The following is a 26,219-nucleotide window of genomic DNA, read 5'->3' as shown; positions in this document are numbered from 1 at the left end:
TAGGAAGAGGAAGCCCCATTTACCAAGTTTTGTTAGGAGACCAAAGATTAAAATGTTAGATTCTGCTAAGAGCTGGGGAAGGTCTTCTGAGCTGCCGCCAGGCAGGCTGTGAGTGCAGTTCCCATACTCTGGGCATCCGCGGGCATTGGCTTCAGGGTGGAGGGGCCCGATAGTGGCAATGTAGCTTCAGAGGCCCTTGGGTTAGATTCCTCCCACAGAGAGGCCCCGAGAAGGTCAGGTGACCATGTGCTGGGATGCTGCTTTCCCAGCCCTCTGCAGAGCTCGGCAGTCACCGTAGCCCCACACCAGCATGACCCCAGCGGGAAGGAGAGACGGGCGGGGGAGGCCCAGCGCTGAGAACTTGCATCAAACCGGCCAGAGCTGTGGGCCAGCAGGCTGAGGAGGAGCTGCTCCTCTGTTTCCCTGGGGTCACCACATCCCAAGATGAGTGCCAACAGGGAGACCATGGGCAGTGGTAATCCCTCTGAAGGCCCAAGAGGTGAATTTGAGATGGCTGTGGAAGGGGCTGAACCAGACACCCCCCACGGCAATCCCTGTCACCACTGCCTCCAACTGACTCAACAGAGGCTGCATGTGTGGGGAGTCCCCACGGTGGGGTGGGGCTGCAGCGTGCAGGCCAGAGGGCACTCCACCTAGGGACCTATGAGAGCAGGGGAACCAGAATATGCTGGTTTCAGGCTCTCCCAAAACCAGTAGGTTTGAAGACCTGAGGACAACTCTATGTCAATGAGGCACTACTGCCCCTCAAACTGTGCTCAAAATGGCAGCCTGTGGAGCCCAATGGAGACAGGCAAAGCTATGTGTGCTTTATCGCAGCTTCTCAAGGGAGATAGAGTCTTTAACAGAATGTGTAGGTCCATTTGCAGGAAGTTCCCCATGGACCTAAGCCACGTGCTGCCCCTTGAGAGCATGAGGCAGCACTTTCCCTGTTGTCCTTGAGTTACTAGAACACCTTGCATGGGGCCTGGCATGCAGCGCCACCCAAGGCTGGCTGGCTGCGAGGAGCAGAGGAAGTGTAGTCGTAGAGGTGATAGTATCAGCCTGAATGACCATTCCTCTGAATGGCACCTTGCACGGTCTTTCTCCATTGTCTGGAGAATGGCCCGCTGACAATCCAGGAAGGTGAGGCAGTGAGGAATGGAAGGTGGGAAGGTCATGGTGAGGTGACTGGGGGAGGGAAACCAAGAAGACACCTACAGGGAGGATTGAAGATGCTTTGAAAAAACCCAGCTCGGGGCTCCTGGGTGGCTCGGTGGGTTGAGTGCCCGACTCCTGCTCAGGTCATGATCTCACGGTTCATCGGTTCGAGCCCCATGTCGGGCTCTATGCTGACAGCTCGGAGTCTGGAGCCTGCTTCGAGTTCTGTGTCTCCCTCTCTCTGCTCCTCCCCCACTCACACTCTGTCTCTAATATAAACATTAAAAAAATAAAACATCAAAAACACCCAGCTTCCCAAGTAGGGTGTTTTCTTCCAAACCATGGACAAGAAGAAGGATTAGCAGGGTCGCCAGAACTTTAAGGACTCTTGAGACCAAAAACAAAAGAAGGCCCCCACCACACAGAACCCAGACTTTCAAGGGACTGTGTAAAAGAAAGAGAATTGCTTGCTAAACTGGTTTCTTTTAAGAAATTTATTTAGAAAAATAACCATACCCTGCTCTGCCCTCCTCCCTCTGTGCCATGGGACTTGGGCATCATGTCGGATTTAACTCTGGATTGGGCCTCCTGTACACATGGGGGCCCAGCACATGCTGACAGGCGGCCATGCTTCGGGTGACCTCACACCCTCTCAGCCGGTACAGTCTTGTGCTCAATCCTTGTCCAGGCCTCTGCCTCCAGGTCTCTGAAGGAGAGAATGCCCTGAGGGGCAAGGGCAGCCTGGCCACAGTCTGTGTACCCCTCCTGAGGCCTGCCAGGCCAGCTGGGGGCGGGGGGCTCCATCTGCCCCCCACCACCTCTCGAAACTCAGGGCTGGAAGCGAGGCGAGCTGACATGAGGCTGGTGGAAGGCATGGGTGCTGTACACCACGTCGGGGGGCGAAGGCGTGCTGGCCGCCAGCACTGAGCACAGGGGCTCGTGGCTGCTCAGCACCGACGTGAAATACTTCATCTCTTCTGTGAGCTGCTTAATCTCCTTGCGCAGAGCCGCGTTCTGTTTCTCCAGGTCTTCACTCTCCTGTGAGGAGAAAGGTCAGCATCTGAGATTAGTGTCAAGGAAAGCACAGGATCGGAGGAGGGGGTACGGGAGGAGTCCAGATAAGGTTCTCACCAGCAAAGCCATGGGGATGGGCATCGGTGAATTTTTCTGCACACGTGTGTGCGTGTGTGCACATGTGCACATGTATTTGCATGTGGTCATATGTGAGTGTGGGTGCATCTCTGTACGCAAGTGTGTGCATAGATACTAGGTCGATCCTATGAAATTGCTGGTATTTGTCTGTTTTGACCTATAAAGATGGAGGTTCCATATGGTCCCACCTAACAGAGGTACACACAGAAATGGGTGTGAGTATGCTCCTTTGTGCGTGTGCGTGTGCGTGTGTACATGGGTCTCTGTGAGTATGTATGTAGGTTGAGAGTGGCAAGTGTATGTGAAGGGAAACTAGTTAGCAGGTTAGAGCCTGAAGAAATGGAAGAGAGTAGGGGCGCCTGGGTGGCTTAGTCGGTTAAGCGTCCGACTTTCGCTTAGGTCATGATCTCGCGGTTCGTGGGTTCGAGCCCTGCGTCGGGCTCTGTGCTGACTGCCAGCTCGGAGCCTGGAGCCTGTTTCAGTCTGTGACTCCCTCTCTCTCTGGCCCTCCCCTGCTCACGCTGTCTCTCTCTCTCTCCTAGAAATAAATAAAATGTTAAAAAAAAAAATTAAAAAAAAAAAAAGAAATGGAAGAGAGTAGGTGAGAACAGCTTATTCTGATTTCACTCTTCTCCTCTCTACATTCTACCACGAGTTCTCCTGGTGCTCCCTGCATCTACTTTTAGTCTTCCAGAGTCCGTGGTTAATTGTCTGCTTATACAGATTCTAGAACATTCTAGAATCTAGAACATCTAGGGTTTTTACAAGTATCAAATGGTCAAAATCCACCAGAGCGTTTGATTCTACTCCATTCTGCTCACCCAAGAGCCTGGTTTACAGCCCTCTGGGTGTGTCCCACCCATGTGTGCAAGCTTTTTTCCAGAAACACCTTTCCCCTGTTGCTTAGGAGCACCATCAGATAGATACACGCTCATCAGGCAAACGCTGGGTCAAGAGCACTGATTACTGATCACATCATTAATTAATCAACAATTCCACTCTGCTAATTAGCATTTACTGGAAAACAATGCTACCCCGGGGAATTGCATTTCCAGTGTGATTTTCAGGTTCACATTCCTTGAGTCAATCAAGCAAGTTGACTAATATAATCATTGGTGCCACAGAAGAAGGGAAAATGTCACTGCAGATGCAAATAAACTACATTTCGGTTCAAAAAGCAACCTAATAGCTGGCATCTGGATCTTAATTTTTCTAGTTCTGTTTGATATAGGTCAGCGTTTCCCAAGCTTGCCATAGCATTAGAATTAGAAAGGCTTGTGACAGTTTCAGGCTCTTCTTGAAATCTAGAGATTTGAACTGAATGGGTTTGGGATTTGGGGTGAATTGTTGGAATTCACTGAATTTTTTAAATGTTTATTTATTTATTTTTGAGAGAGAGAGAAAAACAGAGCATGCATGGGAGAGGGATTGAGAGAGAGGGAGACCCAGAATCCAAAGCAAGCTCCAGGCTCTGAGCTGTCAGCACAGAGCCTGATGTGGGGCTGGAACTCATGAACCTCAAGATCCTGACCTGAGCCAAAGTTGGGTGCTTAACCAGCTGAGCCACCTGGGCACCCCAGGAATACACTGAATTTTTTTTTACTGTTTTATTTATTTCTGAGAGAGAGAGAGAGAGAGACAGCATGAGCAGGGGAGGGTCAGAGAGAGAGAGAGATACAGAATCTGAAACAGGCTCCAGGCTCTGAGCTGGCCATCAGCACAGAGCCCGACGCAGGGCTCGAACCCACGAACCAGGAGATCTTGACCCGAGCCGAAGTCGAACGCTCAACCGACTGGGCCACCCAGGCGCCCCTCACTGAATTTTTAACAAGTGCTCTTGGTCATTCTGATGATCAGGCAAGTTTGCAAACAGGAGTTAAATACAATATTGGATTTGTTTTAGTTCCTCAAGCACTAATGAAGCATCTAATTTTTAAGTGCCTGACATATACTCTGAACTCAAATGTCTTGTTGATTGACTGGCTGAGGACATCAGCCAGCAGATGGCTGGCCTAGAAGTTGACTCACAAGTATGGTGGGCAGTGGGCAGCTATAAGCTAATCTGCCAGGTAAAAGACACCCACATAACCCATCAGGAGCATGAGCTGCAATGAGAGCTAGGTATGCTGCCAACGGCCTTCCTCCATGAGCCCGGGGTTTCTTTTTTAAGTGGTAGAGGGGTGTATGACTGGCCCTACCCATCAAGCCAGCTTCCATCCGTTTGTGAAGGACAGATGTAAGCAAGCCCGGCCCAGCCTGGCATTTCCTGTATGCGGCTTTGAGCTAGAAAATGTGCCTCGGTCAGTACAAAGGAAACTCCTATCTCTAAAATGGGGTGGGGGTGGGTGGGCTCCTCAGACCCATGATGGTGGCATCAGAGGCACCGGCTTCTAATGCAAGGGACGGCTGGCTCTCGCTTATCTTACCATTTGGTTGTTTCCAGGCACGTCCCAGAGGCAGGGCATCCCCTCTTTACCGAAAGGTAAGAGAAAGCAACACATGAGACTGGGAGGGGGGTGGTTGGTAAGACGGGAACTGGGGGCCGGGAGTCCTGGCCCCTTCCTCTAGCCCTTTTCCTCGCCCCCTCTGAGAGTTTCCACTGGTGACAACGTTTACTGTAAACTCTGTGCTCTGAAGAGCCTGGGCAAACCCCGAGGCAGAAGGGAGGGGTAGGGTAGGCGGGCCGCAGGGACCAACCGCGCTCTGACCTTCTCCCCGCCTAGAGGCAGGCCCAGCTTTCGGGAAGTGACAGCAGGCTCTTCCTCCCCAGCAAGCCCTGCTGAGCGCTAGAGTTTTCTCTCCCTGCCCCCCTGCCTTGCAGATCCCAGAGCTCTAGGATGGGGCTTCACAGCAGCGGCTGCCTCTAACCATAAAACAAACCGTTGTGACAAGAAACTCATTGTTACCTTGGGAAGCAAGGCTGCTTCCTGCTAGGGCCCCAGAGAAGCCAGCGCTGCCAGCCCAGGGGCCACGCAGCCAGCCAGACACCGGCAAGAGGAAGAGTTTGACTTCCCTTGTAGAAGGAAGTGGCTGATCTGGGGCCTCCTCCCAACATGTCCCCACCTGCTATTGCTCAGTCCACTCTGACCCTCCCTGGGGCAGTCATGGCCTGGAAGGGACTCACACCTGGACGACTGGCAAAGGCTGTTAACTGGGAGGTACAATGCCCATGTCCCCTGACTTCCCTTAACTTCCAGTGGCAGCTAGAAATCTAGCACCTGGCGAGGGGGGAGGGGAGGGGCATATTTGGGAAGAAAATGTTGGCCTCTCACACACACGTCCTCTGCTGCAATCAGGGAGAGTGAGCTGGCATCGGGGCTCCCCTGTAACCCGCTTTCCGCTTTTTGGAATTCACTTAGAGCCTTCAGGCTCCTCACGCAACCCCGAGACGGACATGCTGAGGCCAGCTGTTTCCATTATTCCTACTTTTCAGATGAGGCCAACTGAGACCCTGGGACAGAGCTACCCCAAATACCCCCTCAGAACGATTACAGGCTGGTGGCGGCAGCCGCTAGGAGGAAGGGCTTTGGAATTTGCCTCGACATTTATTTCCTCAGAGGTTCAGACACTGGTGCGATGCGCCCAGAGCCCGACAACCACACAGGGGCAGAGCTGAGCTGTCCTTCCTCAGCCCCATTCTTCTTCCAGCACCTGATGCTTCCCCCAAGAAGACTGGTAACTTAAGTGACCAAAGGCCTTTGGCGATCACTAAGAAGTCTTCAACTGCCCTACAGTCTCCCAAGAGAACATGAGGTCTTGATTTTGGTGATCTTTGGACACCACATTGGAAGCCCGAGTCAGTCACACTTTCCAACCACAGAGCTGTTCATCGGCCTCCTGCCCAGTGTTGGGAGGGAATCATCTGTCCGGCCACTCTTTTACTTTTCATTTATTTATTTATTTATTTATTTTTTACAAATAGTTTATTGTCAAGTTGGTTTCCATATAACACCCAGTGCTCATCCCCACAAGTGCCCTCCCCCATGCCCATCTCCCCCCTCACCCCCACACCCATCAGTCCTCAGTTTGTTCTCAGTATTCAAGAGTCTCTCATGGTTTGCCTCTCTCCCTTTCCCCCACCATTTCCCGCCTTCTTCTCCCCCATGGTCCTCAGTTAAGTTCCTCCTAATCCTCCTATACGTGCAAACACAGGGTATTTGTCCTTCTCTGCCTGACTTACTTTGCTAAGCATAACCCCCTCAAGGTCCATCCATGTTGCTGCACATGGCCAGATTTCATTCTTTCTCATTAGTATTCCATTCCAGGCACTCTTTTAGAGGGCTCACTCAAGGCCAGATCTTCCTCCACAGAGTGAGGTCCAGAACACACAACAACAGTGGGCTCCATCAGCAGTGACTGGGACCGGGGTCCTGGCTGGGTGAGCCCCATGACTCGCTTTTCCCTCTCTGAGCCCCAGTTCCTGTTGGAAGGGGAAGACTGGGCCACAGCGTTGATTCTCAGCCTTGGCCACACATGGAGATCAGTGGGATCCCCAGGGGAGCTTTACCAATACTGGTGCCTGGTTCTGATTTAAGCAGTCTCTGGTGCCGCCTGGGCACTGGGTTGTTAAAGGTTCCCCAGGGGATTCTAATGTGCAGTGAACACGGACAACCATTAGAAGGAACCCTTAGCTTAGAAGATCTCCAAGCCCTCTTCCACTCTCGAATATTTCAGCCTCTGAACTGACTACCTGAGTGTATGAACCTCCAACCCCTACTTGTCGGGAAGGGGTGTGTGTGAGTGTCAGGGAGAAGTTGTTGGCGGCACAGGGATGTAGACAATTTATAGGAGAAAAATTAGTGGAAATCAAATTTTTAAAAGAATAATCTAGCTTGACTTAATAACTAACATTTATTTTATTTATTTATTGAATGGTACCACGTATCAATCACTTTTTAAAGAACTTTAGTTACTACTATATTTAATCTTTGCCACAACCCTATATGGTAGATAATGTTATTACACACATTTTACAGAAGAGGACAACCTAAGGTAACAGAGAAGTTAAGTAGCCTGTTCAAGGTCACACAGCTTGTAAGTTGTAGCAGCAGGACTTGAATGAGGCAATCTGGCTTCAGAGTCTGTGCCCACCATTTTCTCTTGCTTCTGACATCTGTTTAAATCTTATAATGTTTGGTAATTATCCCGTGAGGCCTCAGCCCTGTTGGTTTTCCAATTTCATCTTGCCTCTTTTCCCACTCCTTGCAAGTCCAGGCGATAGTGCTTACAATTCACCCTCACCTGTGAAGCTGCTTGATGCCAACCCTATCATGAACTACAAGCAGCTCGGGGGTGGTTAGTGAAGAGGCTTCGTGGGGGTGTGGGAACATTCTGGGAAATTCCCTACTGGAGGGGCTGAAAGGGGGTCACTCAAAGAGCTCTTGAATGATGGGGAATCCCCAGGCAGTTCCCTTACCCGCAGGGAAGCCAGTTAGGACCAAGGCCAAGGACAGGCTCTGGCCCAAGGCTTTGGCAGGGACTCTCCAGGCATTCTAAGCAGGGCACTGTCCTTCCTGCCAGCTCTGGTTTACTGGTTCAGTGCCTTGACCTTCTCCTTGAATTTTCTAATCACAATTTCCAGAAGAGTGAAAATAGTCCCTGTGTGTTCCTCCTCAACAGAACATGTATTCGTTTATTGATTGAGTGACCTTTTAGCCCTCACCTACACTGAAGCATGAGATTAGTGTGTGAAGTTCATCTCTCACACCCAATTATGTTCAGTTTCCTACAGTTACCAATCCCTGTCCACCAAAAGCAGATACAGGGTGGAGCCCACCATTGCTGGAGAAGTCTGCGAACTGACAGGTAGGACATTTCCAAAGCCACGGTAGGATGTGTGCCTACCCCTGTGGCCAATCTGGGGAAAGTAGCCCCAACTTCTGTTCCTCACCCAATGAAGAGAAAAGAGGAATCACTAAACCACAGGTCCTTGCACTGAATAATGTACAATGTCTGATTCTGGAGAAATTTTAACTTTCTTGGCATCCTAAACTCCCCCTTGCTTTCCTCTAGAGAGGCTAGAAAAAGAATTCACCAAATGCTCAGCTTCCCTTGCAGCTAGGCATGACCACATGACAGAGTCTGACCAATAAGGTGTAAGTAGATTCTGGGGGTGGAGCTTCCCTTTCTGATTGAAAAAGCAAACCCTCACCAGAACAAAAGCCACCCTCCCTCAACACAGATTGATGCCTGGAGGTCCAGCAGCTATCTTGCAGCCTTGAGGATGAAAGCCACATACTGAACATGCCTGCACAGGGAGAGAAGTAGTTCGGGTCTTTGATAACATTGCTGCACTAGCCCTAGTCTGTCCACTTCACATTCCTTGTGATAGGACCCCTTCTATTACTTGTAGCAAAATGCAATCCTGACTGGTATCTAGAGTCAGAAAGTTTATCACTAGCAAGCCCAATTCCAAAAAACAACCAACCACTAATTACCATGAACACAAAGGTTTAAATTTTTTTTCCTTTTTTTGAAACCTGCCTGGCCTCTGGGACAGTGTCTGGATAGAAACCTCCCACAACTGTACCAAACTCACTCCACACATTCTACCTCATGCACCTGACAGGCCTCAAATGTCACTGCTCCCCAGTTCTCACCCCTGGCTGCATACTGAGGTCACCCGAAGAGCGTCAGAAAATCATTTAAGCCGATGGTTGCAGAGAAGAATGGAACAATCTGGTTTTATGATCTTTTGGCTCAACAGGCTATTTTATCTCTTGAATCAGAACAGATGCCATTAATGTCAGCCCACTGGTGCTTAAAAAACACCTTCAAAGTTGGAGCTGTCGCAGGAAATGATTGGTTAATTTGGGATATTACTCGATCCAGTTATCCTCAAGATAAGAGACCTGTCCACATGGATCAAGCCTGCTTATTCAGGTGGTCTACGGTTAATGAGAATTTGTTTGCAACCACTGGTTATCCTGGTAAAATGACAAGCCAGTTTCAAATTCATCATTTAGGACACCCTCAGCCTGTCCTCATTGGTTCTGTAGCCGTCGGATCTGGCCTTTCCTGGCATAGAACTCTCCCACTGTGTGCAACTGGAGGAGACCACAAGCTATTGTTTTGGGTGACTGAAATGTAAAACAAATTTTCTGCGTACCTTAGATCCATAAACTTTGTATTTTTAACACATATTTTGGAGAACTCCCTATTTTTATATCAAATATACTATAAGCTCTAGAAATGTCCCAGTTGTTGGTTTTGTCAAGTAAGATGTTAATGGTTTGAAAAAAAAATCTCTCACTCCTGTGAGAGATTCCAATTGGATTGTCCTGGAGTGGGTCTCAGGCATCAAGACTTTTAAAAATGCTTCCCAGGGGCACCTGGGTGGCTCAGTCGGTTAAGCATCTGACTCTTGATTTCAGCTTAGGTCATGAAACTCCGTTTTGTGGGTTCCAGCCATGCATTGGGCTCTGCACACTAACCGCGTGAAGACTGCTTGGGATTCTCTTTCCCTCTCTCTCTGCCCCTCCCCCACTTGCACTCTCTCTGTCTCTCCCAAAATAAATAAACTTAAAAAGTGCTTCCCAGGGGCTCCTGGGTGGCTCAGTCAGTTGAGCGTCTGACTTCGGCTCAGGTCATGAGCCTCACAGTTTGTGGGTTCGAACCCTGTGTCGGCCTCTGTGCTGATAACTAGCTCAGACCCTGGAGCCTGCTTCGGATTCTGTGTCTCCCTCTCTCTCTGCTCTTCCCCCACCCATGCTCTGTCTCTCTCTCCTTCAAAAATAAATAAACATGAAGAAAAAAAATTTTAATGCTTCCCAGAGGAGCTTAATGAGCAATTAGCTTGGGAATCATGCTCATAGCTAATTCCTCTCTTTTTAAATGTAACATTAGGGGCACTTGGGTGGCTCAGTCACTTAAGCCTCTGACTTTGGCTCAGGTCATGATCTCATGGTTCGTGGGTTCATGCCCAGTGTCGGGCTCTGTGCTAACAGCTCGGAGCCTGGAGCCTGCTTCAAATTCTGTGTCTCCCTCTCTCTCTGCTCCTTCCCGCCATAAGTTCTGTCTTTCTCTGCCTCAAAAATAAATAAACATTAAAAAAAAGTAAGAATATAAATATAGGCAGTGTTTAATTTTATTAAAATGTATTTTATATACTTATATTTTTATTACATATTTTTATTTTATAATATATAGTATAAGCAGCATAATACAAATAACTTTAGAGAGATGGGAGAGTGTTTCTAAGTCAAAAGTATTTTCTGAAAGTAAATGCCTATTTAAGACAAGGCCTTACTAGCCCATTGCCGTTATATTTGGTGAGAACAATTTCAAGTAGCCCGGAACAGTTCATTTTTATGATGGAAGAGCCAGAGGTAGGACATCTATTCGAATCTCGTTAATGATAACTTGATTAAACCAGTTACCCTTTAGATAGTTGAGTTCCATGAGGGTCTATCCCCGCCTTCACGGCTTTGCCATCGTTGACTAGGACAGTGCCCGGCACATAGTAAGTGTTCAATAAAATCATGTTGCTTGACTGCCAACTCGAACTCTGTAATAATTTACCAAACCCTGCTGATGAGGAGTCTAGTAAGTAAATTTGTAATGTTCATGACATCTCCAAGGGAGTGTTTAACCAAGCATTTAATAGCTTTTATAGCTTTTACTTTATAAATAGGATAGTTACAAATGACTGGAAGAGATTTACTTTTTTTTTTAAAAGCCCAGGTCAAATCCCTACTTAGCAACACTTTGGTTCCACAATCTGAACCTATGAGTGGGAGTAGCAGAATGAACACCATTTTAGAAACTCTGCCTATAATTTCTGCAGCTGGAACTTGACTTTCCCCATCCATACCAAATGAAGGAGACTCGAAAAGCTAGGCCAATGCTTTTAAATTTTTATAAACTGGAAAGTATAATTATATATGTTTTCATACATAATAATACATCTGATATCTTCATCTGATTGATTTGTAGGAAAATGCCAAGCACTCTGCATTAAACAAATGAACAAACATAACCTTCTCCTCAATGCAAAACAAAACAGAACAAATGTAATATCATTCTGCTTTTATATTTGCTCTGCCATTTAACTGTCGAAAAGCCCAGGGAGGCGCTATTTCTTCCCATTTCGTAGGTCAGAATTTAGGTTCAGATATATCCTCCAGGCAGATCTGAGTTAGTTTTGTTGACTCCCCCCACCCTGGTCCCTGCTCCTACCCCTTCCCACCCCCATCTGACTCCTGCTCCCTGCAGAGTGCTCCTTCCCGAGTTTCTTCTCACTGTCTCAGAGGCTCGGTCCCACAAGGCATCTTTCCGACCCTTGACAGGCCACACAGTTTGGCCTCAAGGTTCTGCTTGAGCACCCTTTCCTCAGATCCTCCTGGTCTCCTTCTGTGACCACTACCTGTCAGGGCTTCAGACAGACCTTCCTTGCTCACTGTCCCCACTCCATCTGTCCCTTAGTTACATTCAACATTGCACTATTTGCTTTTCACTGAAGTACGCTTCACTTTAGGTGATGGGCCCATTCATTTATTTGCCTGTTTTCTTTTATTATTATTATTTTTTTAACTTTTATGTTTTTTTGAGAGAAAGAGAGTGTGGGTGGGAGAGGGGCAGAGAGAGAGGGAGACAGAATTGGAAGCAGGCTCTAGGTTCTGAGCTGTCAGCACAGAGCCCGACATGGGGCTTGAACTCATCAGTGATAAGATCATGACCTGAGCCAAAGTCAGATGCTTAACCGACTGAGCCACCCCACGCCCCCTATTTGTCTGTTTTCTAGTGTGACTTATAGTTGAAGGCAAGGTCCATGAAATCAGGGACTCTGTCTTGTCCCTGCTGTTTTCTCAATGCCTAGAACAAGCCATACCTGGCACCTAGGATGCTAATACATACTCGTTGAGCAGATGAGTCATTTCTGCTAACATTGGATCTAGCACTGGGAATATGGCCTTTGCTTTTATAATATTCTGCACCACTCCACCCCTTTAGCAGCAAGGCATGTTCTCTTACCAGCCGAGTACCCAGAAAATACTTTGGTTAGAGGATCCTCCATTGCAGGAAATTGCATTTTGGCCTTAGGAATCTAGTCCACTCTGCGTGGCTCTGAACTTTATCTTACTTTTGAATTTTTATAAGAGCCCCAGGTCACCTTCCTTGGTTTCCTTAAATCAAGGGTGACAAGACGTGTACTGGGACAGTTCCAGCACATACCTGTTGTCCTGGTATAATTCTTACTCATGCTCTTTCCGCTTCTAAAAGTGTTCCCATTTGGAGGATAAATGAAAAGATTTACTAAAACTTGACCCCCAAATTCTAGCTCAATGATATCATCTCTGTCCTTGTCCTCACTTTCCTCCGGAGTTCACTCAGATCTCCATTTGACCATTTTCTTATGTTTTTTTAAAAAAAATATGCAGTATAACTACATTTAAAATATTTTTTAAAAATCCTACCCACCCATGATCCTAGTACTCTTTTTTTTTTTAATATTTTTATTTATTTCTAGGAGGGAGAGAGAGACAGCGTGAGCAGGGGAGGGCCAGAGAGAGAGGGAGTCACAGACTGAAACAGAATCCAGGCTCCGAGCTGGCAGTCAGCACAGAGCCCGACGCGGGGCTCGAACCCACGAACCGCGAGATCATGACCTAAGCGAAAGTCGGACGCCTAACCGACTAAGCCACCCAGGCGCCCCATGATGCTAGTACTCTTAACACAACTGTTTCCATTTGCACATGTCACCATCTTGTCCTTTTTAAGAAACACACTCATTTTTATAAAATCTCAGTCATTGTACATAATACAATTCATGTTTTGCCTTGTCTTAACTTTGTCACCTCTACATAATCACCATAATTATCATTTTTATTGGCCATGTCATCAAATGGAAGATCCACAATTTACCCAAAATGGTTTTTTAACATTGGACATTTTGGTTGCTATCAAAATGTTGCTATTTTAAGTAACACTCCAGTGAACTTCTTGATGCATACTGGCTTTTGTTCAGTTATGTCCTAGGATAAATTTGTAGGAATGAGATCAGCAGGGCAAAGGGCACAACCAGTCTTCCAGTTCACGATTGCGTTGCAGTAAAAGGGCTGTGTAAAATATACAATGCCACCGGCAGTGAACACATGTGTCAATTTCATCACAACTCCATTGGCATTTAGACATTAAATTGCCTAATGCCAATTTAAACTAATTTTAAATAGTTTATTTTGCCAATTAGCCTCTTGAAGGTTTCTTAATTTCACTGTAATGTGACAAGTTTTTGATAACTAAGGAGGAAGAATTTTCTATGTGTCTGTTCCCTAGAACAGCATTCTCAACCAGGGACAATTCTGCCCCCCAGGGGACATTGGACAAGGTCTGGAAACATTTTTCATAGTCACAGGTAGGGCGTGGGGTGCTACTACTAGAATGTAGGGGTTAGATTTTATATTTTACAGTGCACGGGACACCCCTCCCCCAACATAGAATTATGCAATTCAAAATGTCAATAGTGCTGAGGCTGAGAAGCCCTTAGAGTGTATCTTTTTTCACAACCAGAATAGAAAATTGGGTTATTTTCATTTTGGTAGGAAAAATGTTACAAGTTTTCTGTTCATAGCTTCTGCCCACTTACCTATTGGAGTCTTGATGTTTTTCTTAAAAAAGGATGTTCTTTCTATGGTATAAATATGAAATCTGCATTTATTTAATTTGATGCAAGTATTTTTCCCCAGTGTATTACTGTCCTTTTCATTTTGTATTACAACTTTAAGACCTTTTTAACATAAAAGAACATTTAAACTTCAGTCCTTCTCAACCTGGGACTCTTTCTCATCTCTTGCTGCATATGCTTGGGTTATATTGCTAAAGACTGCCAGGTCCTTCAGGCCTTCTGGTTAATGGTTTACATCTTGGCTTACCCTTTGCAAAAGGACATGTAAAAGCAACACCTTCTGCATAATAAAGTCCTATTCAACAAAGTGGTACATGTAAATCAAAAGCGAATGGTGAGCAGGCAAGAGGTTTGGGGGTTTGGGTGTCCTTGAGAAAGACCTCGTATCCCCATTGGTTACGTGGCAGGTTGATTTACAGCATCTCTGAGTTTTCGTTTAATTCTGTGATTCTATAAACAAGGGGATATGACCATAATTATTGTTAGGCCCACTGCCCCCTCCCCAGCCAAGCTACCACATGGACCCATAATGATGCTCTCTACATAATATCCCACTATCTGAAGGAGACTTTGTCCTGTGGAACCACTCTCTGCCCCCTAGGAAACAGGGTGCTGGACTGAGTCCTACAGAGGAAACTAAGAAAATCCCCAAGCAGTTTGGGAAAGGACTTTTTGGTGAGACCTTCCCATTCTTTTCAAGAGAAGGAAGTTTGGGTGCTGCTGAGGACAGCTTCGTGAAGACGTCTGTTTGAATGGGCACCGTCAATTTGTGACCTGAGACCTGTAATCTCATTTGAACAGCAATTCTTTATAAATGCCAAGTCTGGTATGGAGCTGGCCTCCTTTCACATATGCCTCCCAAACTTAGCCACACGGACCCACCATCAGTGGTACAAGCATTGAGGGGTGGTACATTGTCTTGACGTGTTTTTCTCTCCCAGATGGAAATAGTCTACATTGTTGTTCTGATTTTTTAAATGGCACACAGTCATCACAATTTAGAAAAATACAGAAAAATACTAGGGTAAGATAAGCTACTCAAAACTCACGACTCAGAAGTGAGCACTATTAGGATTTTGGAGAACATCTTTCCAGATAGCTCTTTACGTATGCAAACATGCCCCAAACCCACAACTTTTACATTAACGGGATTGTATTCTGCACAGTCTTTGTAACTTGCTGTTTTTCTTCTCAGTGCTATGTCATTGACATCTTTCTGTGATACACATATACCTGGTCATTTTTAGTGGTAGCATAAAATTCTAGCGTCTGCATGTATCATAATACGCTTAATCCCAATTGTTGGGCATCTGTCAACTTTTATAGTATGGATAAAGTGTTTACTGATCATGATGAATTGGGCATCTTTGTGCATTGTTTTCTGCAAACACTTGTACGTGGAATTGCTGTGTTAGAGTATTCTTATGTGAGATATTAACATTTATTGCTACACAGCTTTCTTTAAAAAGGGTGTCAATGGATACATTGATATATTGCATAGACTCTACTTTCTTGACTAGGCCTAATAATGGAGGAGGAAAAAGTGTGAGTTTTGGAGGATGTTGCTCAAAGAACAAAAGAGTAAAGTCTGGAAAAGACTGAAGGAGGCTATCAGAGAAGATGAATACAACTTCATAAGGGTCCGAAGGAAAGAGGCAGGTAGCATAGTGGCTAGGGAGATGGGCTCTCCAGTCAGGCAGACTTAGTTACAAGCTGTGTGACTTTGGATAAATTTCTTAACCTAAGATTTATGAAATAAGGTTTTTGTGCAGATTAAGTGAGATACTACAGGTAGAGTCATTAACACCCAGTGCCTGGTACATAGTCATGTATTTCAGTAATGTTTTCAATAAAAAGAAATTCATAGCAATAGAGGGCCAAGAGAAACGCCTATTTTCCACAGATGGCTCCCTGATTTTCATTGAATTTCTTTTTTTTTTTTAGTTTATTGTCAAGTTGGTTTACATATAACACCCAGTGCTCATCCCAACAAGTGCTCTCCTCCATGCCCTTCACTCCCCTTCCCCTCCCCCCCACCCCCATCAGTCCTCAGCTTGTTCTCGGTATTCAAGAGTCTCTCATGGTTTGCCTCCCTCCCTCTCCCCAGCTATTTTTCCCCTTCTTCTCCCCGACGGTCCTCCGTTAAGTTCTTCCTAATCCTCCTATATGTGCAAACATATGGTATTTGTCCTTTTCTGCCTGACTTATTTCGCTCAGCATAACACCCTCTAGTTCCACCCATGTTGCTACAAATGGCCAGATTTCATTCTTTCTCATTGCCATGTAGTAGTTTTCACTGAATTTCTTAAGGGCAGAACTAGCCAGATATTCCTTCTGTGTTTTGTGTTCCTTTTGGACCTATGCCTTCTCTGTGTAAATAAACCTTATGGCACAGTCTTCTGGAGAGAAAGAGAGAACTCGAGGAGTGAAGAGAACCACAAGTAGCTTTCTCTTCCAGTCTTCCCCAGAAGACCAAGTACAATAGTGTCATTCTAAGGACACTCAGGGGGTTGACATCTTTGCTGAGCTGCTTTTCCCCCATTACTCAATTTCCCTCTGATTGTAAATAACTTATTTCTCACAGCATCAGCTCAAAGCTTCATTTCACACATAATTTACACTCGTGATGTTTGTTACATGTGGCATTAAAGATATACCCTGGAACCTGTCAACCTTTTTCATTTTTCAGACTAGTACGAGACTCCTGCAGGAGTCAGCCCCAGGAAAGCACCTTTCCTACCCCCAGCTAAGGGAGTACCCAAAGTTCCAGCTTTCAGATTTGGCCCTGTTCCTTCACCATGCTTCCAGTTCCATTCGTGAGGCCAGATCTGACTTGTCAAAGGCATAGCTCTGGGTTAATATTCCCATCTGCCCACCATCTCTTCTATTTTTAGCCTTTTCATGAACAAAGCTTCTCAGTCGATCTCAACTTTCTTTTCCACTGACCCAGGACACGGACTCGAAATCCTTCAAGCCACTACAATCAACCAGGATGATTGATTGTATCATCACGATTGATACAATGATTGATTGTAAATCACACGAGTGACACCGATTTACCATTCCTTATAGTGGTGTGTCTAATACTGTAGACGTTAGGGTTACTCATTATAAATCCCAACTAAGAGTTGGTTCTCCCAAAGGACTGAGATATTTAGGCAAGATACTCAAGAGATAAAATGTCACAGAGGAAGACTATTCAATGCTTGAAATCACACTTAGAAATCACTTAATGCATATATAGTCATGACTGATGTTGAGCATGTAAATATGTACATTATAAAAATAAAAGCACATGATAAAAACATCCAAACTATATAAAAAAGGGGAAAATGAAAAGCAGATCTCTTTTGCTTTTGACCTTTCATCCTACTTTTCAGAAATAAATGTTAACTTTGGGGGGAAACCCATTTGAAAAAGATTAAGTTCATATACATATGCACATGCATGTTTTTCTCTTTATTAAAAACATACATGGGAGCAAACTAGGTATCATATTCACCACCTTTTTAATTTAAGCATACAGAAGCTTGATAATCTTTTCAGATTAACACATTTGATGTAACATTTTAACAACTCCATAGTATTCCGTTGAATGGACAAGTATAGTTTTATTTCATTAGCTCCTTACCAATGAATATTTAGCTTGTTTCCAGTCTTTACTATAACAAACAATGCAGCAATGAGTGTCTTCACATGCACAGCATTGTGTAATCTGTGGGTGTGTTTGTAAATAGACTCCCAGATGTAAAATTGCTGACATTTTACATCTGAGTAAAATGAGTTACAGGGTATGTTCCCTTTTAACTTGGAAAGACTTCTAATGGAGCTGTACCCCCATATCCTACTAGTAGTGTGTGGTGGTGCCTGCTTCTCCGTTGCTTTGGCAACATCACATATTAGCAACATTTTTTGTCTTTACCAGTCTAGCAGGGAATCTTACTGTTGCTTTAATTGTCATTTCCTTTCCTAAGTGGGGTCTAGAGTCTTTTCCATATATATTTGCTATTTCTTTCTCTCTTTCTGTAAATTGCCCATGTATAATCATTGCTCATTTTTCTTTTGGGTTGTTAATCATCTTCTTATTCATAAGAGCTCTCATATGTGAAGCAAATATGCCCTTTTTTGGTCACACAATTATTGCAGATATTTTCCCCAATCTGTGATTTGCCTTTGCTTTTGCATATAATATTTTGAGCTATATAGAAATTTTTACTTTTTATGTATAAGGGTAATGTATATTAGTTTTTTCCTTTATGGTTTCAGGGTTTTGTACTTTACCTGGAAAAGTCTTCATTCCAAAATAATTTTTCAATGCTTTTTTTTTTTCCAAATTTCTTTAGTGTTTTGTTTTGTTTTTACATTTAATCTGTGTGTGTGTTGTATGAGAAATGAAGACTCTAGTTTTCTTCCTCCCAAAATGGCAAGCCAGTTGTCCCAATTCTATTTATTGAATAATTCAGATTTCTTTCACTGGTTTCAAAAGCCATCATCATCATTTTGCATTTGCTCTGGTGTCTAGTTTTTAAGAATTGACATATGTATTTGGGTCTTAAATTTCAGTTTGTTTTGGGTCTCTTTCTGTTCTGCCCCATGTTCTGTGTTTTCCACATTGTTTTGATTTCTGTATTTATAATTCACTGTAATATCTTGTTCAGCTAATCTTCTTTAATTACCCTAACATTTTCCTGAAAACTGTCACATGGTTGTTTTTCACTAAGAACTTAGAATAGCTAATCTAAGTCTCCTGTAACTGCCAAAAGTCCTATTGAGTTTTTACTGGGATCACATTAAGTTAAACTGATAGATTTATTTAAGGAAAATTTCTATCTTTTCATAAGGTATGTCTTCCCACTTATTTGAGTGTTTTTTAAAATCACTTAGAATAGTTCTAAAGTTTTTAAAAATTAAGCCCTGCATATTTTTTGTTAAATATATTCCTTCCTCCCATTTGTCATTGTTGGTATTATATATATTATATTGGTATAATACACCAATGTATTGGTATTATATATATGTTATATATATATATATATAAATTTAAATATATATTAATTTTTTTAATGTTTATTTATTTTGAGAGAGAACGTGCAAGAGGGAGTGTGAGCAGGGGAGAGGCAGAGAGAGAGGGAGAAAAAACCCCAAGCAGGCTCTGTGCTGTCAGCACAGAGCCCGACCCAGGGCTCGATCTCACAAATTGTGAGATCATGACCTGAGCTGAAACCAAGAGTTGGACACTTAACCAACTGAGCCACCCAGGTGCTCTCATTGTTGATACTATAAATGGAATCTTTCCTCCCATTAAATTTTCTAATTGGTTATGGTTTACATATAGGAAAGTTTTTACTTTTTGTGTTATCTTCAAAAGCTGACTGGATTTTCTTATCATTTTTAATAGTTTTCAGCTGATTATCTCAAATCCCTTTATTAGCTACTGATGTTTTCTGAGATGAACTGGTCCAGTATGTAAATAAACGAGAATTTAAACAAAAACCTTAAAAAATAAAAAACTGTAATAAAAAACATTAAAAAGAAAATGAACTGGTCAAGATGTGCCTTTCTCATTTTTAATCAATGCTTCTACTTTGTCTAATAGAGTCCCTAGTTGTCTGCAGGAGGAAAGGAAATAAGTGTAGTAGGGGCTTGTCTAGAAACATCTAACAAAAGAGAATTAAAACAGAATGCTGACTCTGTTTGTTGATATCACAAACATGAAAAGAAGCACCTGATGCAGTTTACATGAGGGGTAGTTAATGCCAGAGAAGTTATACAATTGGCATAAGATTAAACAGTTGTGGAAAGAGGCTCCTTCCCTACTCTGCTATTTTAAAAGCAATCAGTGTACAGTGTTTGGGTGTAAGCCACTTATAGGATAGATACTGAAAATGTTAAATAGTTAAGTACCCCACACTCTCACTGCAGAAATGAAGTAATGCTTTTGGTATTTTAAGAGAGATAATAGTGCCAAAGCTGAAACCGAGAAAATGACATTACCCCAGCACATGAGGCTAGCACAGTAATACAAGCAGGACCCTTATTGGATATAGTGCTCTCAGGAGCTGGTCTTTAATATATTGGTGGATGGGTCTATAGCTATGTATGAAGGCCAGAGAAGGTTCCAGAACCTCAGCATGTGGAGCCAAGCATTAACTCAAGAATAAACCAAGCCCTCAACCTTAAGAATGCTGGTGGTAAACCAGAAGATTTTCTACCTGAATCACAAACATGATTAAGAGGATAATGGATGGAGAAGATGGGTGATTACGTCTGAGAGGAAATGAACATTTCAGACCACAGCCAAACCCTTCGTTTGATGGTGGCAGATTTATATTATGTTGCTGCCAAAAGCTTTTTACCTGAAGTCAAGGAACAAGTTGCACTGGCTGTGACCCCCAGACTAGCTCCGCGAATCTAGGTGACCTACTCACCAGGCAGAAAGTGAACATGATCACTGTGGTGCTTGAAAGAAAGGAATGGGGAGGAGTTTGTCTCCAGGTGTGGGGAAGATAGGAAGGAACATTCTAGAGACTGAGACTGGAAATGTGGGTGTGGACATGGTGACTGCATGACTTGGGGTCTCCATGTACCTCAAGTCCCAGAGATTCTCTCACTCTAGCCGTGGTTAGTATAATCCAGATGGGCCAAATCTTCTTTCTTAAAAAAATTTAAGAAAAAAATTTTTTAATGTTTTATTTATTTCTGAGAGAGAGAGAGAGACACAGCATGAGTGGGGGAGGGTCAGAGAGAGACGGAGACACAGAATCCGAAACAGGCTCCAGGCTCTGAGCTAGCTGTCAGCACAGAGCCCGACACGGGGCTCAAACCCACAAACCGTGAGATCATGACCTGAGCCGAAGTCAGATGCTTAACCGACTGAGCCACCCAGGCACCCCCAGATGGGCCAGATCTTCTGGTTCTGACTCTTGTCTTACAGAGAGAGAGAGAGGAGAGAGAGAGAGAACTGTGTCCATTGAAAACTTTGCCATAGCAAAGAAAATATATGCCCCCTTCATTGATGTGTCCCCCTGGGCTTGAACCAGGGGGTTGAATTTACAGGGAAACAGTGGTACAGCTCAAGACAGGGATGACCCCTCTGCTCACATCAGGAGGGAAGGTGCTCTCTGACAGGAGTGAGCAGGCCTGCACTGGGGACCATTTTGACGGTATGTATGCGGGGGGGGGGGGGGGGGGCGCACATGTAGAGGAATCTTAAGCATCAAAAGTGTGTCTGAACTTTCCAGCCCTTAAGAAATCTCTCAGCCATGAGATTCTGCAATGTATATATAATCTTAGTTGTGATTATTTAGCTTGCTTCTATAATAATAACAATTATTAATATTACTCTTATTATACTTACAATTTTTGAGTATTATATGCCAGGCAGTGTGGTGAGCTTTTTAGATGCATTATCTCTGTCATTTCCCATTCTATAGATAGGAAAACTGAGTCTAAGGGAGGTTACCAATATCTCTAAGATCGATCACGTAGATAGCAAGTGGCAGAGCTGGGATTCAAACACTGTGCTGACTGCATAGCCGTTGAGCTATACTTAATGCCCACTTTTTTCAAATTTTTTTATTTTTTTACTATTGCAAACTGATAAAGCTTATAGCAGTTTTACAGTCTCAGGACATTACTACTTATAGAAAAAGGAAGGCTTTATCCTTTCCGATTTTTCGATGTTTATTTTCTTAAGAGAGAGACAGAGCTTGAGAGGGACAGAGGGAGAGGGAGACACAGAATCTGAAGTAGGCTCCAGGCTCTGAGCTGTCAGCACAGTTTGGGGCTCAAACTCTCAAACTGTGAAATCATGACCTGAGCTGAAGTCGGACGCTCAACTAACTGAGCCACCCAGGCGCCCCTACCTATCCTTTTCAATTTTTATTTGTTTGTTTGCTTGCTCTAAAGAATATTGAATTTGAATCAGACTCTGATAGAGACAAGTGCATGATCACAGATTTTGAAGCTTAAAATGATAAACTGGAGTGTAGTAAGAGCTTAAGCCATCATGAAATCACAGAGAACTATAAGTACCAGGGTCACCAACAACTTAACATTTAGACGGCTGATCAGAATAATCAAAGAGAAGAAAGAATTTGGTGCTCATTCATTTCTTTCGTTTTCAATTCAACAAATATTTATAAACAGAAACTATGCTGGAATGCAAAAGAAGATATACTGATTACATTTCTTATCAAACACAAGCACCCATTCAGAGATGTTAGTGCAGACTCTTCTCTGCTTCCTTACCAAGCTTAAAGAAGCATCTTTTTTGTCCCTAAAACTACATCTTACTCTTTCTTGATATAATCAAAATGACTATTCTAACTGGCTGATTGCCACAGTAATCTTTCAAATAAACACAAGCATACCTATTTTGGGTACCAATTGCCGTTTTTACCATTGAAAGGAATTACTAGGATGCTCGAGGTTCGGGAATGGTTCAGGAGGAAGGATAGGAAGGCTGCGCTGCTAGAGGAAGGGATGAGGGGATGGAAGAGGAAATCTCTAGAAAGCTCCAGACTGGAAGCAACTCAATCAGGATAGTGACCATCCCAGATAAGTGTACTTGAAACTGCATCTTTCACAGACCTCTTGGGATATCATGGGAGATACTTCAAAATAAAACCTTAATGATGTTCAGGAGAGTAGAGTAATAAGGTGCAGCCCCCTATGGACATCCTAGCTCCAAATGCAAGGACCAGGGTGTTGGCCAACTGGCCTCTGGGGGATGGGACCATATGTGATCCTAACACTAGGATCGTAGGCTCCCCCGAAGTGCTTAACACCTCATAAATTCCTCCCCAATACAGTCCTACCTTCTGCAGGGAGGGGAGCGCTGCAGAGGCATGAAGCTCTCTCTAGCTACCCCATCATCTCTGAGCAGGCAGTTTCTGGTACCACCCAGCCCTCCTCCAGGCCTCGCGTAATCAACTCACTTACACTTCATGTCCTCTTGGCCGTCAGGAAGAAGGACTTATTTCTCTATCAGCCCCATGGCTCATGTTCTGCTACAAAATTTTCTCAATACACCCATAGGAAAGCCTCTCCTCCTCACCGCACCCCTCAGCCCTTCGCCACCACTCTCCTCCTGCCCCACTACATACACATCCCCATGCAGACAGACTCAGAGCTGGGATCCAAGCATCCATGAGTGATGGGGAGCAAAGCCTAAGGCTCAAGAGAATGGAGAAAGTTGTGAACACTCACCAAGTGCAAGGTGTCAGCCTTCTGTGTCTGCCTCTGTCGGCTCTTTTGGGCCGCAATGCGATTTTTCTCCCGCCTCTGGACTTTTCTCACATCATCAGATGAGTCCTGGGAAGCAGACAAGGTGGGAACGGGGTGAGTGTGCCCCTCTCTTCTGAGTTATAGCAGGTTCTCACGCCGTTTGGTATCTGTCCGTCCATTCTCATATTTCTTCATCTTTTCATTTGTGCCCATTCACCTCCTACTTACCAAAAGGCTGAGCCCAAAAGAAAACCGTTCCCCACGCTCTGTCACACTCTCTTACATCTACTTAGGTATTTTGGCCAAAAGCTACAGGAAGAAGAAAAAGACCCTGGGGCCTAGATAGGGCTGTATTTGGAAAAAATTGGTTAAGGCGATGAAGTGTGTTTCATCACCCCTCCTCTTCAGGGCTGCTCCACCCTTACTCTTTTTGGCCTAGAATTTTCTTGCTATGTTTTTTCAAAACTTCATTGACACCTACTATGTGCCGACTTCTGTGAAAGTGCTTTTTCAGAGGCGCTCTTGCTTTAAAAAGTTTTTTTTTTAATGTCTACTTATTTTTGAGAGAGAGAGAGAGAGAGAGAGAGAGCACGCGCAAGTGGGAAAGGGGCAGAGAGAGAAGGAGACCCAGAATCCGAAGCAAGCTCCAGGCTCTGAGCTGTCAGCACAGAGCCCGACACCAGGCTAGGACCCACGAACTGTGAGATCATGACCTGAGCCGAAGTCAGACGCTTAACTGACTGAGCCACCCAGGTGCCCCAGAGGTGCTCTTGCTTAATTCCTCAATTCTGTGAAGTTGATATTATCGTTTCTATCTTACATGTGAGGAAACTGAGGCTAAAGGGCTTACCCAAGAGCTCACAGTAAGCCAGGACTTACATGTTCTGCTGCTAAGTCTGATGCCTCTCCAAGCCACTCCCCACCCCTCACTGGTTTGTACCCATATGACATCTGCTACATGGCTGGGTTGAGGTCCCATCACAGATCTGCCTCTCTTTCCCCCTTCATTCTCTTCATTATGCTCAATGTGACCTTGACATTCCCCATGGCCCGTAGCACAATGCCTAATACAAACGAGAGGCCAAAAACAGCTTTAAGGGTGGAGATTACCCAGCTGTGGCAGATTGCCGATGGGTGCTTAGCAGGACAAGAGGACCTCTGGGTTGTCCTCTAAGTATATCCCACAGATGGGCATGTCCTCTGCTTAGGCAGAGAGGTGACCTCCAGCTGCCCCCCAGGCGCTGCAGGATAAGGGTAGGAGGCTGAGTAAAACCCTTCCACCACCCCCACCCTCTTCCCGCTCAGGCCCACACAGGCAGAGGGGCACTGCTCCCGGGGCAAGACTCTGTCTCACCAGCATGCCCAGCACTTCCAGGCCATTGCGGTAGGAGGGCATCGGGTTAGATGGGAAGGAAGTGCTTTGCTCGAAGGGGCATGGGGAACCAGATCACTGTGGAAGCCATGAGTAATTTCCTTCCTAAGAAGAATACAGACTTCCAGGCCACCTGAGCCACCTGATGCCATCTGGAGCCGAGGACTGGACCGTTTGCCTTCTAGAGGTCTCCGCTATGACTTCTCCCAACCTGCTGCTCTTCTGGGCAGCACTCATGACACATGCTGTATTATTTGTTTATGTACTTTTATTTTGGCTGCAGCATCTTGAAAGCCCTCTTGGATATCATAAATTATGTGAAAGGAAGAGTGGCTTTTAAACCACAGAGTTGGGGGAGATATTTTAATCCCTTGATGTATTGGGTGAGAATGAAGAAGCCTTTCTATAGAGAGGGTGTCAAGGAATGTGGTGAAGAGAAAGCTCCAAAAGTTTTGGGGCGGGGCGCCTGGGGGTGCGGGGGCTCAGTTGGTTAAGCGGCAGACTCTTGGTTTTAGCTCAGGTCCTGATCTTGCAGTTCATGGGACTGAGACCCACGTAGGGTTCAGCACTGACAGTGGGCCGAGCCAGCTTCTGATTCTCTCTCCCCAGTTCTGCCCCTCATCAGCTCATGGTCATGCTCTCTCTCGAAATAAATAAACAACTTTAAAAAAATTTAAAAACAAACCAAAAAAAAAGCTTTGGGGCAGGTAAGGTGCCCTTTTTTTTGGCAACCCTCAAGCTGAAAACTTTTGATTTAGAAGTCACAATCTAGACTCCAAAAGGCTCCCAGACTCTCTCCCTCCATCGCTCTGGTGTCCCCAGAGCTGAGCTGAGCTGAGCTAATAGTGAATATCTCCAGCAAGGTCCAATACCGCCTCCTGACTGATTCTTTCCTCCTGTCCAGTGGCCACGGGGAAAGAGGCTTCAGTTCCAGCCTCCCTCTGTGCTCGTAGATTCTTCTGCATCTGCCTGGCCTCCTCCTCCTTCTAACTTGCTCTTTTTCCTTCTTTGCTTTTCCCTGAGGCTTCTCTCTCTGGCCCTGAGAGAAGAGAGAAGCAAAACCACATGCAGGGGCTGGGTGTGCCAGCGGCCTCTGTAAAACTGTGCCTCTTGGGGTTCTCCTGCCTTGGAGAAAGGTGGACCCTCTCCTTCGAGAGACAGGGTTCTTGGATGCAATTCTCCTCCTGGCTTCCTAGAAAGCTTCACCGGGTAAGGACCCAGGTGAGGTGGAGTAAGTGCACCCCGTCCTATGTGCCAACAGCTCATTGCAAAGACCACGTCTAAGTCTGACAGAGTGTCCCTGTCACCAGCCCCTCGGTGCTCCTGGGCTCCCTGGGCAGGCCAAGGAAGCCTGGCCCTCCCGCTGCTGCCCACCCCCGCAGAATCAGAAGGTGGGTTGCAGGGAAAGGGGGGCTCTACCTGTTTGCCGGGGGGAGGAGAGCGGCTGAAGCTGGAGTCGCTGCTGTCGGAGCTGTGAGGCATGGCTGCAGTCTTCCGGGCCCTCCACACAGCCCCGGACGCCTGTGGGCTCTCCTGTCACCAGCTGGCCTCCCTTCCTGGCTGCTCCCGAGCCACCAGCCCACCCCCCTGCACAGGTCCCTCCTCTGCTGGGCCTGCAGCCACCTCTGACCCCCGCGTCCTCCTCGCTCTGGGGTGCAGAGGCACTGCTCCCCACAGGGACATGTC

The 26,219-nt window shown here is 45.3% G+C and overlaps 1 protein-coding gene across 1 annotated transcript; it reads right to left on the bottom strand.

The window, feature by feature from the left end:
• Positions 1-1,679: 1,679 nt before the first annotated feature.
• BATF (basic leucine zipper ATF-like transcription factor) lies at positions 1,680-26,219 on the bottom strand. Its single transcript, XM_039232315.1, has 3 exons — positions 25,953-26,219; positions 23,144-23,248; positions 1,680-2,196 (listed from the first exon to the last, which is right to left on the bottom strand). The coding sequence occupies exons 1-3, from the start codon at positions 26,013-26,015 to the stop codon at positions 1,987-1,989; spliced, it is 378 nt and encodes a 125-aa protein (XP_039088246.1). The 5' UTR covers positions 26,016-26,219; the 3' UTR covers positions 1,680-1,986.

This window comes from Hyaena hyaena, unplaced genomic scaffold, assembly GCF_003009895.1.
Source record: "Hyaena hyaena isolate Hyena2069 unplaced genomic scaffold, ASM300989v1 scaffold_65, whole genome shotgun sequence".
NCBI lineage: Eukaryota > Metazoa > Chordata > Mammalia > Carnivora > Hyaenidae > Hyaena > Hyaena hyaena.
This window is presented reverse-complemented; position numbering and strand designations above follow the sequence as displayed.

What these genes read in the sequence shown, in the direction of transcription:
- BATF (XM_039232315.1), bottom strand. Translation starts at nt 26,015, where the DNA reads ATGCCTCACAGCTCCGACAGCAGCGACTCCAGCTTCAGCCGCTCTCCT. An exon ending in CTCCTCCCCCCGGCAAACAG is followed by an intron (nt 23,249 to 25,952) that starts GTAGAGCCCCCC and finishes TCTGCTTCCCAG; the next exon opens with GACTCATCTGATGATGTGAG. An exon ending in AGGCTGACACCTTGCACTTG is followed by an intron (nt 2,197 to 23,143) that starts GTGAGTGTTCAC and finishes TTCTCCTCACAG; the next exon opens with GAGAGTGAAGACCTGGAGAA.